Source organism: Epinephelus lanceolatus, chromosome 20, assembly GCF_041903045.1.
Source record: "Epinephelus lanceolatus isolate andai-2023 chromosome 20, ASM4190304v1, whole genome shotgun sequence".
Classification (NCBI taxonomy): domain Eukaryota; kingdom Metazoa; phylum Chordata; class Actinopteri; order Perciformes; family Serranidae; genus Epinephelus; species Epinephelus lanceolatus.
The window spans coordinates 22,469,392-22,485,000 of NC_135753.1; the positions used below are offsets into that span (position 1 = coordinate 22,469,392).

Consider the following 15,609-nt stretch of genomic DNA (forward strand, 5'->3'; position numbering starts at 1 on the left):
GATGACTGCAACATTAACTGCAGTCCTTATATACTGCAATATCTGAAGGTTGTTACCAGGGAGTACTTCTTGTTCCTTCTTTGCTGCTGATATTTATCATGAGGTGAATATCATTACATAATTTGTAATAAGTGATTTGTGTGCAATATCTTGGGGTTTTGAAATAGATAAAGTTCCTTCATAAAGGGAAGTTAAACACAGCAAATCAACTCATGTTGCAACACACTGAAGGATTAAGTTTAATTGCGAGACTGCTGATAATAATTCCTTGATATCTTATTTCTTAATGGTTACATATTCACCAATACGTCATCCAGTGTAACTCTCATTCTTTTCTGAAGGAAGCAGCTACTCGTCTAGTAATGATAGGAGCAATTACATACACTGAACAAAAGGACCTGTGTGATGTCTGATACAGAAGGTACGTGTGCCTATAAGTGAGCACGAACTGAAAGGATGTTTTGGCATGCACTTGGACTTAACAATAAGGACTGCCAGATTGCCCGTGGCAAGTAAAATGCCATTTCAGGCTACTAATTCTATCCAGAATCTAACTCACTTGCCTGATTGGGCAAGGGGTAAAAAAAAAAGAATTTGACACATTGTTTTTTTTCCCCCAGAGCTGATGATGGAAGTAGCAAAGGAGTGTGCCATCTCACATCCTTCTCATCTCCGTTGAGAGTTGCACATATGCAGTACTGATCAGGCAGCGGGAAAGAAAGTTTATGAGCTGATGCACGAGAGAGCATTATAATTACTCAGGAAACATGAGTTCAGTTGGGAGGTGTTACAGAATGTCTGTGATCATGTAACGAGTCCATCTCTGGGGAGAAGGAGGGGGATTATCACACCATATTCGGTATCGCATCTATGACACACTTACCCCCTTTACACCTGGCATTAACATGCGTTTCTTGTGATCGGATTGCTCCTGACCACATGACAGTACAAGTGTAAATACACTCTAAACGCATTGAGGACGGATTGTTACCCAATCTGCCAAACCACTTCTGAAGGTGGTCAGGGACGTACAGTGACCACATCGAACACAAGCGTAAATGCCAATGTGTCTCCAATCCACATGCAACAACTCCGTGGGCGGAAATACGTAAGCGAGGTGCGCCAGCTGGACACAGGAAGAAGGAAGAAGAAGACAACAACAAGAGCACAGCTAAAGCCAAAGCTGTCTCCTCTGCTTTCGGCGATATTCTGCTTGTCGAAGACGGTTTCTTCCAGTGCTTCGAAAAAAAAAGAAGGAGTCCATACAATAACGCGACTTCACGGGTGGCTAACATCTTGTTGTTGTTGTTGTTGCGGCACACAGGATATGTTGTAGTCTGCTGCTGGAAAGGTTTGCAGAGAAAGAAGAGGAGGATGTGACATCAGCGGGACGGAGCGTGATCGGATAGCAAATGGATCTGGATGTGGACGCCAGAGACGCATGTTAATACCTGGTGTAAATGTATGTGGTCAAGCGCTATCCGATTGCAATCCGATCACAAAAAACGCATGTTGATGCCAGGTGTAAATGGGGTAACTGTGTCCTTGTTCTGATTTATTTACTTTAAGGTGCTGTATGTAACTCTGGAGAAAGATCTATTGTTCAGCCTCATTCCCAGATTATGTGACGACTGGGAAATGAGATTTCACAATCAACTATCTTCCTGGAGAGCTACATACAGCACCTTTAAATAAAGATTAAATGACAATTAAAGCTACTCTTACCTTTCTTGCATTTCATACAGCACTTACAAAAAAATCTGAACATCCACAACTCCACCTCCCTACAAAGGCCTACTCCCCCCCCCTCCATGATGTCCTCATTACATCTATGATAGACGTAGGCACTGGCAAGGTAACGTTAGATACACGGAAGAGAAGAGCGAGTGTAACTTTACAACCAAGACAGTCAAACGCAACCCTGGAGTTTAAAAACTCAACCGGAGTCAGTGATGACTGATGAGTTTTATCATATAATAATAAACGCTAACGTTAAATAGTACTGGTGACTGGCAACAAACAAGGAAGATAATACAGAGGCTCAGGCAAAGTTAGGCTACAGTAGGCTAACCGTTAGCAACTGGAGCAACTTCTCTGGGGAGAAGAGAGATGTTCGCGCAAACAATTACGTCAGTCGGAGGCCTCCACGTCGGGAAGACAGACAGGACGCTCGGCCGAATGCAATGATCGGTCGGAGTTTTCTTAGAACCATATGAGAATGGTATAATTATGAGTTTTTATTTCTGGTGGAATTCACTTCACTTTTAGTGTGCCATCAACTTATTAATAGCATTTCAACCTAAACAAAGAAAAGCGTAAAATTTCCAGAAAGGTAAGTGTTGCTTTAACTGAAGTCTTTGTTGTTATTTGAGAACTGCTAATATGTGAAACAATTAGTACAGGGGCAAGTAAAAGTGGACTTGGGACAGGTAGATTTCTGACCTCCTTGTCCGACCGGCCAAAAGAAAAACAGGACAAAACACAAACCACTGTTAAACCCTGCACTACATCATCATTACATAAACGTTACGAAGGAGAACTTCAGTTTTCTGTCCAGGAGAAAACAACTGAAGGAAAACAAAACCAGACTGTATTCGATGAAATAAATTCATTCGTTTTCTTTATCCACTTACTCCTATTGAGGGTCACTGTGGGGCTGTAGCTACTGTGACCAACATCTTATAAAAGAAATACTCAATCCTACGTTAAGCTGCAGTGATTTCACATTACAACAATGACCAACTCATGCTACCCAAGTGAACAGATTTTATAATATTACTGATGATTTTTTGCTTGATGTGACACATCGCTGATGTGATAATGAGGAATATATGTTTCATGTTGAGTCATAATGTGGTGTAGATTAAAGATAAGCTGATACATGAGCTAAATCATTAACATGCATTGAAATAAGATTACTACTGTTGTGGAAACAGTTCAGCTTCAGTAGACAGTATGTTTACATGATGCTGTCCGCAATAACCACGGGAACACACTCGTGTAAAACACACAGTTAATCCTGCCTCCCATAGGACCTTGGGGCTCCATGACCATACCTATAGTTCCTACAGCCATCAGCTGAGCCTCTACTATGGAGCTCTGCTCTGATTTCTCATTTAGCTCTGCTCCAGCCATCAATAATTCAGCCCTCAAACAATCATGAGGAGGAGAGAGGAGGAGGGAGGGAGGGAGGGAGAGGAAGCAAGAAAACAGTGGGTGAGGTTGGTAGAGAGAAGGATGAGTGGACTTTTTAACTAGTACAGTCAGCTTTCACACATGGCCGAGCAGCAGCTCACCAGTAAGGAACAGAAACCCACTTGCACACGTGTAATGCCGCTAATGAAGTCATAGCTTCATGTCGAACAAATGCCCTTGTTCTGGGTTGGAAACCACAGTCAAACTGAAATGAGCCATCATCATTGCTGTGTGAAGCTCTGGGCGCTTTAATCGGCATCTAACAGTAAAACCCCGATTTCACCAATTTCATTTGTGCTGCCAACACAAGGCAGGAATTAACCACTTTAACGTGGAATTGAATTTTTGTTGTACGCTGGCTACTTCTAATAAAAACAAAGCCTTCAGTATCAGGGCATGCATATTAAATCTCTCAATTTCTTTTCCCCCTCTATTGTTTCTGGTACGTTGCTTGTTCTACAAACACACCACTCCCTCTCCCCTCTATCTCCATGGTAGCAGAGAGGACATGCAGGAGCATATGGCTCATCATTTTCACTCTGCCTGCCGAGGCTGGGCTCTCCTGGGGGTATCTACACCTCTCTCATCTCTCCTTCTTTGTTCAGTTCAACAGCAGCTCTTATTATCCATCCAATCACATTTTTCTCTTCTCCATATGTACCCAAGTGGCCGAGCACATACTGTACATACGCAGCTAGCGTGCATAGCTGGCTGACATTCTGTTCCACTGCCCCTGTCTGCATGGAGAAAAAACACAGCACACTGTTTCTATAGAAATGGGCCACAAAGAAGATAGGACACCATAAGAAAGCAATCCCTTTAAGCCCGACACAGCGGTCTTTGAATGTTTCCCTCGACCAGCATCATTTCTACACCAAACATGACTTTTGTTTAATGTTCAAATATCATGAATACCAGTCTAAGAAGAGGGAGGCAATGAGAGAAATACAGACAGCAAAGCGTGCAAGGGCATTCACGTACTTTTGTGTAATTCTACGTAATTCTGTGGTTTAGCAGTGGTGTGTGTGATCGAACTACATTAGCATCTTGAACCTGTGTTTAGTAGAGCACGTCATGCACAGGTTTCCTGTATGAAAGGTTGTGTGTCTCACCAACCCTGCATTAGACTATCAGTGAGCTGAAACCCCTCCTGCACAAAACTTTAGAGTTTTACCAGCAACACTCTCCCGGCTCACTCCCCTTTTACTCTTTCCTCCTCTTCTCTCTTTCAGCGCCAGGCCTGACCTGAGCTCAGTGCCAAACCTGAGGATTCTGGCCAAATGCAACCAGGATCAAATGGCTGGAGAACCACAGGGGCTCCTTCCAAATGTCACAGTTGTTTGAAGCTGGCGGACAGCCTCCCTCAGCTTGTGCTGCCAACGCATAGGCAGTGAAAAGACCAGATGTGTTTATATATGTGAATAAAAAGCATGCGTGGTGTCTTAAGTGTATATGACGAGACTGTAAATCTGAATGGGACTGTATATAAGCCACGAATGGTCTGTCTGACCTCTACGTAGTCAGACCGTTGTGTGTGTTTAGCTGTAGCATCCTGTGTGGACATGGGACTTGGAGGAGCCAACATCTGCTACCTAACCCAGATTAACACTCAGACAGAGAGGGGAGGCAAGTGGAGCAGTGCAGGGCAAAAAAGTTTTAGTTTTCGCAATGGGCTAAAGAGAAGGAGGTTACAAAATCAGTTTTAGGGCAGCTCTGGTTCTTTCATCATTGCAAAGCTGGAAATTAAAGCAGTAAACAAGCTATTACGACAGCTTTTCGTGAAACTCACCTGTTCAGCTCGGTCGTATCCTGTGTCTTGTTTCTCCGTCTTGACAAGAGGGTGTTTGCCTCCGTCCACCTTCACCTCCCCAGGCTCCAGCTTAGGGACCTTGTCTTTCAGTACAGTGTCATCCTTATCCAGCAGGTAGCGTAGCAGGGCATTGTCCTTCTTCTTGGGGCTCAAGGGCTCCTGCTTAGGAGCAATATCTGCACCAGAAGCTGTACTACCTGCACCCTGGGCTTGGTCTTGGCCCAGCTCTTTGCCTGTGGCCTCTGCAGTGAGCTTGGCCAGGTCGACCGGAGATGTACTGTTCTGAAGCAGTTGGTGCAGGATCTTGTGTTTTTCCTTAAGGGATGTAGCATGAGTGTTCCCCCCAGTGTGGCCACCTCGAACCCCAGTCCCTGCCTGGTCCTTACCCTCACCTCCTGCACCGGGGGACAGGGGCGTCTCCAGAGGCTCTGGCTTCGTGGTGAGCAGTTGCAGTAGCTTGGTGTGGCCCTTGTTGTCATAAAGACGATTGTGAGCATCGTGGCCCTCAGGAGGCCCTTCCCTCTCCTCCTTGGGCTCAGCTAGGTTGCTCTCTGTCTGTCCCTGGGTGTGCCCCTGACCCACCTCTGTGTGAGGTCCAAATGAGTCTCCTGTACCACCAGCAGTGCCACTGCCCCCTCCGAGTTTTGTCATCATATGAGTGTTCACCCCTGACCCTGGTGTGACCCCAGCTGGGGAGCCTATCTTTCGGTCAGGAGACCCCAGTGTGTGTGCATGAGGGGGCCCATGCCCGTGTCCTACACCGTGACACTCACTAAGGGCCTGCAGAGCTGAAAGAGAACTGCTAGTGTAGCTGTTAGCATGGGTGCTCGTCGTGCTGCTACTACCCGCACCTCCAGGCCCTCCACCACACATCCCCACTGGGGAGGGTGAGTGCAGGCCTCCTGCTACACGAGGGCTGCCTGCCCCCCCAGGACTACCTCTGTGCCTGGGCGACAGCATAGAGTTCTGTTGAGGTGGATGGGGCCCGCCGGCTGGGCTGGGGCTAGCGCGAGAGGGGCTGTTCATCCTCCAGTTGGGGCCCTGCTGTGGTGGCTGCATGCCCCCAGTGTGGTTGTGTGGTGGGGGACAGCCAAAACGGTAGCCCTGCATATGCCCCCCCATGGCTGCTGGTTCTCTGGGGCCAGCAGGGCCTGGAGAGGAAAAAGGCGTGCTGTTGCTGCTGATGGTAGTGTCTTGGCCCTGAGGCCCTGAGCCTGGCAAACTGCCTGGGGTTGGAGGAGTCATGGAGGGAGTGGAGGAGTTCATCGGTTTTGGAGCCATCCCTGTGGCCTGACTGCCAGGACCCATGTCCTGGCCCATTCCACATACTGTCTGCTCCCTAGAGGTAAAAAACAGACACATACAGATGATGAGCTCAACAGTTTTCATTATCAAGGATTTTCCGTTAGAATTTGTTTAATTTTTCTTTTTTGAACAAAGCAACCTTTATGTTTGATTATATTATGACCCTATTGCCTGAGACCCAGTCCACTGGCAAGCACAAATGTACGTACTATCACATCCACACAGAACACATGAAGCCATCAGGTCGTGCTGCAGGGCATTAACAGGCTAAAACATGTAACCACGTACATGCCGCAGATCTGCCTCTCTCTTCCTGACACAGGTGTAAGCAGCGAGACATACCTCTGAAGAATGTGCAGGGACATGTAGAGCTGAGGCTCATTGGTGGCGGGCGAGCGCACCAGTTTGCTCTTGGTGTGGGCGGACACGATGGTTCCGTCAGAGAGGGAGAAGCGGTAGATGGGGCTGAATGCCTGGCCATGGCGGAGCACTGAGGACACACATGCACATATGTGAGTAGGTGCACACACAAAACATTTCTTACTTTCATGATTAATTGATGATGGTGAGGAACAGTTTTCTCTAGGTTGTCTATTGTGTAGTGTTTTCAGTTTGTTTTTATAGCAGCAATAAATAGTCAGATTGAGGGTCAAAGCAGAAGCCTACAATTTACCATTCATTTCTTTAAAAGAGACCCGTGATCAAACCACAGTTTTATACTCATGCAGTCATCTGACAACAGCATCATTAAAAACCAAAAGGAATAACTATCAAGAGCCAAAAATTGAACAACATATGCTTTGCAGTTAGTTGCATCACCTTCCTGCTGATGTCTCTTAGCAAAGGACATCTCTCCATCATTCTGCAGGTGGAACCTCTGGATGCAGCGCCTCACCAGATCCTCCCAGCCTGGCTTCATGGACGCCCGCAGCAGACTAGTATCCAGGGACGTTATCTTACCTGAGCACAGAGGACCGGATTAGTAAGGCCTTAGTCAGACATATACGTGAGGACTTCTATACACATATACAACCCTGCACCTGCTGAGCTGATGGAGATTCAATCTCTCTCTCAAACATAAACATGTAGAGCAGCTTGTTTACCAGAATGTGTTCTGTACTTGGCCTCTCTGCTGCACAACAGCTCCATGGTTTGATATTGATTGAAGAATACCGAGGATTTACTCTATTTACATTTTAATAACAACCTGGCAAAAGCTTACGCTTTCTTCTGTGCCAGCAAAGTGCTGAAATCAACTGAGGAGAAAGTCCCGACTACAGAAGATTAGATAGGTAAACACAAGTACAAATACTGTGAGCATAAAGTGAAAGATAGCCATTTAGACACAACAGGTAGAAGGATTCATTTTGTAAGTCACCAGGACAGCTTAGGCTCATCTATCTTTACAGCTTAACATGCTATGCTATGTGCGTAAACACATGCATACATACTCTGTTGTATCAGTGTAACAGTTGTCTCTCACTGGGTTGCAATTTAAATGGAGGCAGTGATGCATTTAAAAGGGCTGACAAGCAGACTGCTGCCTGAATGACAGCCATAGGGACTGACTAAAAAGTTGTTACACAAATATTCATACGGATAAAACACTGTATCCAGCAGATTCAGAACTTGAATAACAAAATCAGGATACTTGTTTTATTCAGAATTGTGCAGCCCTAACAAACAGGCAAAAAAATGCAGGCATGCATACATGCACGCCTACAATAGTCTGGGTGGGGAACTACAGTAAATTACTATATGTCAGCAAGTAACTATGAGCGTGCATTTGTGTGTTGTGTTTGTGCGTGTATGCTACACACAAATGCTACGCACAATCAAAGAAAAGGTGACACACAGACAATCGTCTGCGTCTATGCGCCAGCGTTGAGACAGGTGGTACTTTACCTCCCAGAGTGCAGACAGAGGTGGGAAGTGTGTTCAGCTAACGCGTTCAAACCTAAGGGCCTTTACCAAGGATATAATAATCTTTAAATACCTAAACTGTAGTGTGAGGTGATTTATGGGCTGGTGACATCATGGGATGAGGCGGTGCTGAGGATGTGCCTGTATAAAGGGACTGTATAGCTTTATTCAAACAGTTACAAATGCTGTAACCCTCTGGTAGTAGGGGACTATGGGATCCAAAATGGTCGCTATGATCTGTGTGACCTGGACTGGATCATGTGTTTCTGTAGGATAAGAAAATTTTGTTTTGCCTAATGGGAAATAAATCATGATTGCTGTGAATGTTCTTCACTATATTAGTTTGTACTTCCTGGCTGTGTGGCTGGTTCGAGTACCTTGCAGGTCCTGGCGCGTGGTGAAGCTCTCATGCGTGGGAAGCATGGGTCTTTCCTTCATGGGCACCCTGCGAGCCACACAGATCAGGCACGACTGAAAGTCTAGAGAGAGAACAGAGGGAACGCGTGGAGGAAAGAAAGATGAGGGAGAGGATGTAACAAAGAGGACAGGGCAGAGACAGAAGGGATGAAGGGGGATGGGAAAGGGGAGGAGAGGGGAGGATGGGGGCGTAAATGATAGAAACAGAGACAGGGAAAGAAAATGAAATGCATGTTATTCCCAGGCAGCATAATTAATACAGTTATTAATGAGCATGGGGATCAGGGCTCCGCTCCTTTCATGAGGAGGAGCAGCTATCGCTGGAGAGGGAAATGATGAAGTGTGACCTTTGAAGGTGTGTGTGCGTGTGTGTGTGTGTGGGTGCATGCATGCGTACATGCACTTGCATGCGTCTGTGTCTCCGGCTGGTCTCACCTACAGTGCCATCTCACACTGATGACACCTCCCCTGGCCCAACATTAAAGATTGCCATCGCTCAATCATGACAGTTGCCTCTAACACACACAGATGACACCGCCAAGTCCAGGGCTGGGGTGACCCCAAAAAGTCTGCCATCCAACTTTCCTGAGCCAGTAATACCCACAATCCCACACATGTTTCTGGCAAAGGAGTGCATGCCAGGGCTCACACACACACACACACACACACACACACACACACACACACATGCACACATTCCTCATTTTGACTTGTAAACAGAGCCTCTTGGGTGGTCTGGCCCTTAGATCTGTGAATCTCTCTCAATTCTCCTGCTTTCCCTCTCCTTCCTTCCTTCCTTCCTTCCTTCCTTCCTTCCTTCCTTCCTTCCTTCCTTCCTCTGTCTCTGTCTATGGCTGGATAGATTCCTCCAACTGTAAAGACTGATCCCGCCTTGCCACTCACACACACACACACACACACACACACACACACACACACACACACACACTAGCACAACTCTGGCCTGGGTCCTAGTCAGTCTATTTGCCAAAGTATAGCTGGCAAGCAGCTGGTGCACAAAGGAAGCCAGAGAGGGGAAAAGACAGGTTGAGAGTTGGAGCGCAACATTTTCATTTTCACTTATTGTTTTAATTAACCACTGAGTTATAGTTTGGCAGTGGGAAGTTACGGTTACTCATCAAAACCACTGAGCAAAGACGATTTAGGTAGATTAAATGTGGAACACTGCAATTGTTTTGGGAGCATAACGAATCAATGCCGAGCGTTTTTGGATAAAGGACAGTCACTTGTGATGGAAATTTACTCAAACTACAGGATCTCAAGTTCCAGGCTAAAGCCATGAAAACCACTGGAAAAGCTCAGTGACCTCTCAGTGACTGAACACTGTAAGGAGAGCAGAGCCAACATTCAATTTAAATCATTTCCCAGGAAAGGCGAGCAGATGTTTATACGAGTGGCTACCGCGAGCGAAGCTTCCTTGCTCACATATGCTCCAAAAACATGTTCAAAGGGTTGATATGTTGAGAATTATTTGGAGGCTATCAAAAGGGTTACTGATGTAAACAGCTCCACCCTTTCCTTGGAGTCATAAGCCCAGGTTTGCGAGGGATGTACATGAATTATAGATAAGCTTTAATGACAGCTGCCCGGCCTCTCGTCTCCCTTGTGTCACTTAACTTTTCATGGATGTAAGTTGAGTGGCACCAGAACTGCTCCTCGTCAGCTGCTTATACCACTTTTCACATTTCAATGCCAGTATATTGCTTATTCTCAATGATCTATTCATGATAAATCTAAAAAGGTAATTGGCTGCAACTTGGAGTCATATTTAAAACCAGTTTCCGTTCTGCAGCAGTCACATTCTGAGGTTTCTTGCACCCAAGATAGCATCTTTATGAGGTGCTGATCCATAGTCACTGTACTACATACAGTAGATGACAGGCAGCACAGCCCCAGTGTGGACAAGCAGGCAGAAGTACTGTCACCGCAGCTAAGCTGCTGTCAGGGGGGCGGAAACAAACTGTATTATAGCCATCCAGAAAAAAGTCTGTGAGGCTAGATGAGTTATATCAGTCTCTTCAAAGCCAGACTTCATTGACTGTTTCACAGCAATTTAACATTGCTGAACAGGCTGGTCTATCGCTGCCTCGATCAGTTATGCGGGATTTATACTTGTACGGCAGACCCTACGCTGTAGGCTATGCACGTGGCCTACGCCGTTGTGAGCATTTATACGTGGTGCGGTGGTGTGTCTGTGTCACTCTGCAGTTACACCTCCAAAACACCAGTTGGCGGCAGAGTTTCTGTGAGGCGCTTTAAAGTTTAGTTGATTCAAAATGCAATTGAAACACATATTAAACACACATTAAACAGGGCTTAACAGAGACAGTTTCAAACACAAGTACACATTACAACTCGCAGCATTCCCAGACAAAGCACTTTTTCTGGATACGTTTTCCCCACAAATACAACATGCTAATGTTATTAGCGCAAGCCTATGGCATTTTACATTGTATAAATTAGCCTAGCAGCTAGCGATCTTTCCCTCTTCTCATAAAACCAGGGACAGCAGCAACATTTAATAAATGGTACATAATTTGGCTTCAACTGACAAAACACGTTTTCCAAACAAATACAAAACACTAACATTATTAGCACAAGCCTATGGCATTTTACATTGTATAAATTAGCCTAGCGACAAGCGGAGTTTCCCTCCGCTCATATGAAGCCAGGATAAATCCTGAAGTGTAAATCCCTGAAGGAAAAATTACACACAAGACTTAAAATGCTATTTTTGTGGAGGCTTTATTGTCTTCACAATTTATTGTTTCTTATCTGTGAAATTAAATTAAATAAAAGCTTCGTTTCCACTGAGGGAAATGGTTTCAGCTGTGATGCGTAGTTACATTTTTGGGGAGGTGCATGTCAGGATACGGTGTCGATTTGACACAGAAGTATAAATTCCACCTTAGTGTGTTTGTGTTATTGTGTGACTTCGGCATTTAAAAGGTTTGATTCAGATTCAGTTAAGTCACAAATTAACACAAACAAACTTACAGATCAAAGCAGTGGTAGACTAGTAGCTCACGTGTTAAGTGAGCTACAATGACAAGTACATAGATGGAACAAAGGAGTACTTTGCATGTACTTTGCATGTCTATTTCTTAACAGGTGCGTAGGAGAGGGACGAGCAGAACACAACTTGTAGAGAAAAACACACTGTCTAACTTGCAAACATAATGATTTTAATGCTGCAACTTTTCGGTGACCAGATCTGATGAAATTGTAGTCACCGAAATGTTGTGCGGGAGTTTCTTCTACAAGTGCATAGATGGGAAGCTAAAGCTGGGAATGTCCTCCCCGTAGGAATGTCAAGGTAAAGTGGTGAAAATTTTTCAATATAGTGTACACTTAAACTGACAGCAATCAGTCTGATTTTGCATAAAGTATAGATGCTCATGAATTTTTTTTTTGATTTTGTCGTCAGTCTGTCGGACTACTTTGAGTTAGGGCTAATTTCCCTCTAAAGCAATCTACCATTCCTCAGTCACAACAGTTAGCCTTTTGCATCCGCTGACTTTTTCACCTCATAATGACTGCTGGGTGTTTTAGAAATTCTTAATTAAATGATTGTGACTTTTGTATTTTAGGATACATTAAATTGCAAACTCTTGAAAGTTTCTAAACAACTATTCTATTCTTAAATTCTCTAATCCCAAAAGTGTTTACAACTGCTCTAAGTCTCAGTCTTTGCCTGTATTTTACTGTATATGTTGTATTATTGTATTGTATTACTCCATGCTCAGTAATATCATACTTACTGTTTTAATTCTAAAAGCCTAACAAAGGCCAAGGGTTGCAAATTAGCTGAGGCTAGAAACCTGTATGCAATGCATCTACTTTATATTTCAATTATGAAGCAATGTCTTATGAATTTGTCCTTGTTAAATAAACAAGTGAATAAAATAAATTGAATCATAAACACTAAAAAAAAAGATGGCCAAAATCCTGACTGTTCTACACATTTCACAGGAGTTTCAACGGATCCCAGAACTAATCTTGTCCAAGGTTGTACTATAGGGTCACTGCTTTAGTATCAAATGATCCTCCAACTCTCTATCCGTTCTCCTTTCCCACACCATCTCCCCCCTCTCCTTTCATACCGTCTCCTTCCTCCTTGATGGACTTGGGCTCCGAAACAGCGAAACACTGCATGGTCTCGTATTTCTGCTGCTGAGGCTCGTGCTCGTGCGGCTCGTCCTGGCTGTCGCTGTGGGGATTGACCAGCATTCGGCAGTTGAATGTGTGACTGTTCCTCCTCGGACCCTCGCTGGACCATGGGACGCCGTTCACTGTAAAAGGAGCGAGAAAGGGGCAAGGGAGATTTACAGTGTGGCCTCCTGGGGATTTTATTTGATGGACTTTTTTTTACTGCAGCCAAAAGTGAACAACAAAACAAGGAGCGGCGACGAGCGTGCCAAGAGAGGCTACCACACTGCAAGTGAAAGACATAATGAGAGCAAGACAGAGAGAATGAAGGCGGAAAAAGTGTAAAAAGGAGAGAGCAGTTGCTGGGTAGAGATCAGTCATAATGAGCAGTTGGAACCCTGAGCCCTGTGCCATCTATCCACAGCCATGCATCACAGCCAGGCCTCCATATGCATGTCCTCTAAAACATCATTGCCAATCTTTCTTCTTCTCTCCAACACTTACACAGGCGCGAGCAAGCATGCCGCACGCACGCACACATACACACACACAAAAAAAGAAGAAGAGACATGTACAGTCACGCACACAACTCATTTAACTCTCGCAAACTCCCATCACACTCCATCTGGTTTGTGATCTCATTCAGTGCATTGATAATCTCCCAGTATCTGGGACACAGCCCGCTGATCGTTTCCAGGGTACTCTGCTCTGTGCTGCTCTTCCACCCAGATGGCTGGGCACTCAGACCTCGATCCGAAGCACCAGGAGACAAGAGGAGAGGAAGGCGAGAGGGACTTAGAAAGAGCTCCTGGTGGGGTGCACTGACATACATTACCACCACCTCTTACGCAGAGGAGATGGAGAGATGGGATGTGGAGGAGGTAGGTATGAAAGAGAAGAGACAGGGGAAAAGAAAAGGGCAAAACTGGAGGAGAGAAAGAGAAAAGCCAATGTCTGTCTTACGAAAATAAATGTCCTGTTTTCGTGAGATGAGCAATGCAAGCGTAAAGACAATGCTTTTCAGGGAGGCTAGGAAACGGGAAAGCGAGAGCATGAAAATGTGCACTTGATGAGGGTGAGAATAACACACAAAGTGAAGAGAAGGGGAAGGAAGGGCACGAGATGAGAATATATGAAGGGAGGGATGCTGCTGACAGGGGAGAGAAGCTGAAAAAGGAAGTTAATTAGCTGAGAAGGGAGGGAGGAGGAAGAGAAGAGCGGGAGCAAATGTCTGGGCTGAGCATCAGCAAAAGAGAAAATGAAGAACCTATAGGTTATGTGCACGATGCCAACGCTGTATAGAAAGCTTACATAACACTTTGTATTAGCCAGCTTTCCCACATCCTCTCCGTAGCAGCTCAACCGTAAACATTTTAGCGTTTTAATTAAACTGACATCGCGACCAAACAGCCACCTACAACTGTTTAAACAGGGAGAAGAAGAAGAGAGGTGAGGGTGTTAAGAGACAGAGGAAGCACACAATGTAAAAAGCAAGAGATGAGGCTGGGGTGTGAACAAGAGCCTGCTAAGGTATGAGCAGAGGTGGGAGTGATGCAACATAGAGGACATACATGCGGAGTTGGGAAGAGAGACAGAGATAGAGAGACGCAGAGCACAAGCGACACAGCGAGACACGAACTGACAGGTAGAAAAAGCCACGGAGCAAAGCAAATAAAGGCAGGGAAAAAACACGGGAGGCTAACCGAGGGATTTGGGCAGCAGGTTCTTGATGAACTCGGCGTGATCCCCGACGTGCAGCACGCTGTAGACACTGGTGTTCATCAGCTCCTCCTGGTTGTAGCGCAGGTACTGGGTCACATTCTCAGACACGAACACGATGTTACCCTCCATGTTCACCACAAAGAAGAAGCCGTCCAGGGCCTGGAGGGGTGAAAGAGAGTGAAATAAGAGAGATGTTCAGGAAAAAGCAGGTTTGTTTATTTCACTTTTCACACTGACACAATCAAACTGTGAAATCGAAGCACAAGTAGGGGAGTAAAAGTATGTCTGACCACCTGTATTTCCTACTAATACTGGCAGATTTCCTCGCATAATACGCAAGATATGCTTTTCTTCACTCATAGATTATTGAGATAATTTTACTGTTCCAGTCCAAAACTCTCACATCCAACACCACGCGCTAAATTTGGCTCATAAACAGGATAGTTTTGAAAATAGCCAACATGCAGAGGAGGTTCTGCAATCTTCCATTGTGTGTGTGTCTTTAGTTGTCTGTGGTCAAAGAAACATATTTAAAAAATGTACAAAAAAACTATTCAAGGAGCTGTTTTGGTAATTCCCTGGTTTCCTTATTGCTAGCTTATTTTCTTTATTGATGTTCCACTTGTGCCTACTGTTCCTCAGCCAGCATGCGCGCACACACACACGACTGAAACGTTCTCCCCAAGTTGTGTAAATATGCAGTGAATCTACATAGTGCCTAAAAAGAGCCAATTAGTTCAGTGTGTGCCGGGTACATCCATCACTCCTGCAGATGCTCAACATCAGTGTTGCTGATAGAAAGCAGGATAAAAGCATGTGCCAGCAGCGATTGGAAGATGTGAGGGAGGAGGAGCACTTAATTGAAAGAATACAGCCCCAGGTCAGCCATTACACACAAGATGGTGTCAATTAGGCCATCAAATCACCCAGAGCCCTTAAAAGGGGATTCTGGTGGTTGTAAAGCTGTAAAATCAAGTGTCGAGATAGGAGACAAGGGACTCCTGCCAAGGTGTCTGCTCCACGCCTCTGTTTAAATAATCATTACCTACACACCACACATACGTGCG

General features: G+C 45.1%; 1 protein-coding gene across 6 annotated transcripts in view; it reads right to left on the minus strand.

The window, feature by feature from the left end:
• The window catches only part of ncoa2 (nuclear receptor coactivator 2), a 70,649-nt gene that overhangs the window by 13,236 nt on the left and 41,804 nt on the right, over positions 1-15,609 (minus strand). For all 6 annotated transcript variants that reach the window (XM_033638609.2, XM_033638614.2, XM_033638615.2 and 3 more), the window contains 6 exons: positions 14,524-14,701; positions 12,775-12,963; positions 8,611-8,712; positions 7,130-7,270; positions 6,653-6,800; positions 4,985-6,344 (listed from right to left, as the gene is read on the minus strand). In XM_033638609.2, coding sequence (XP_033494500.2) covers positions 4,985-6,344; positions 6,653-6,800; positions 7,130-7,270; positions 8,611-8,712; positions 12,775-12,963; positions 14,524-14,701 — 2,118 coding nt within the window. The remainder of the gene's footprint in view (positions 1-4,984; positions 6,345-6,652; positions 6,801-7,129; positions 7,271-8,610; positions 8,713-12,774; positions 12,964-14,523; positions 14,702-15,609) is intronic.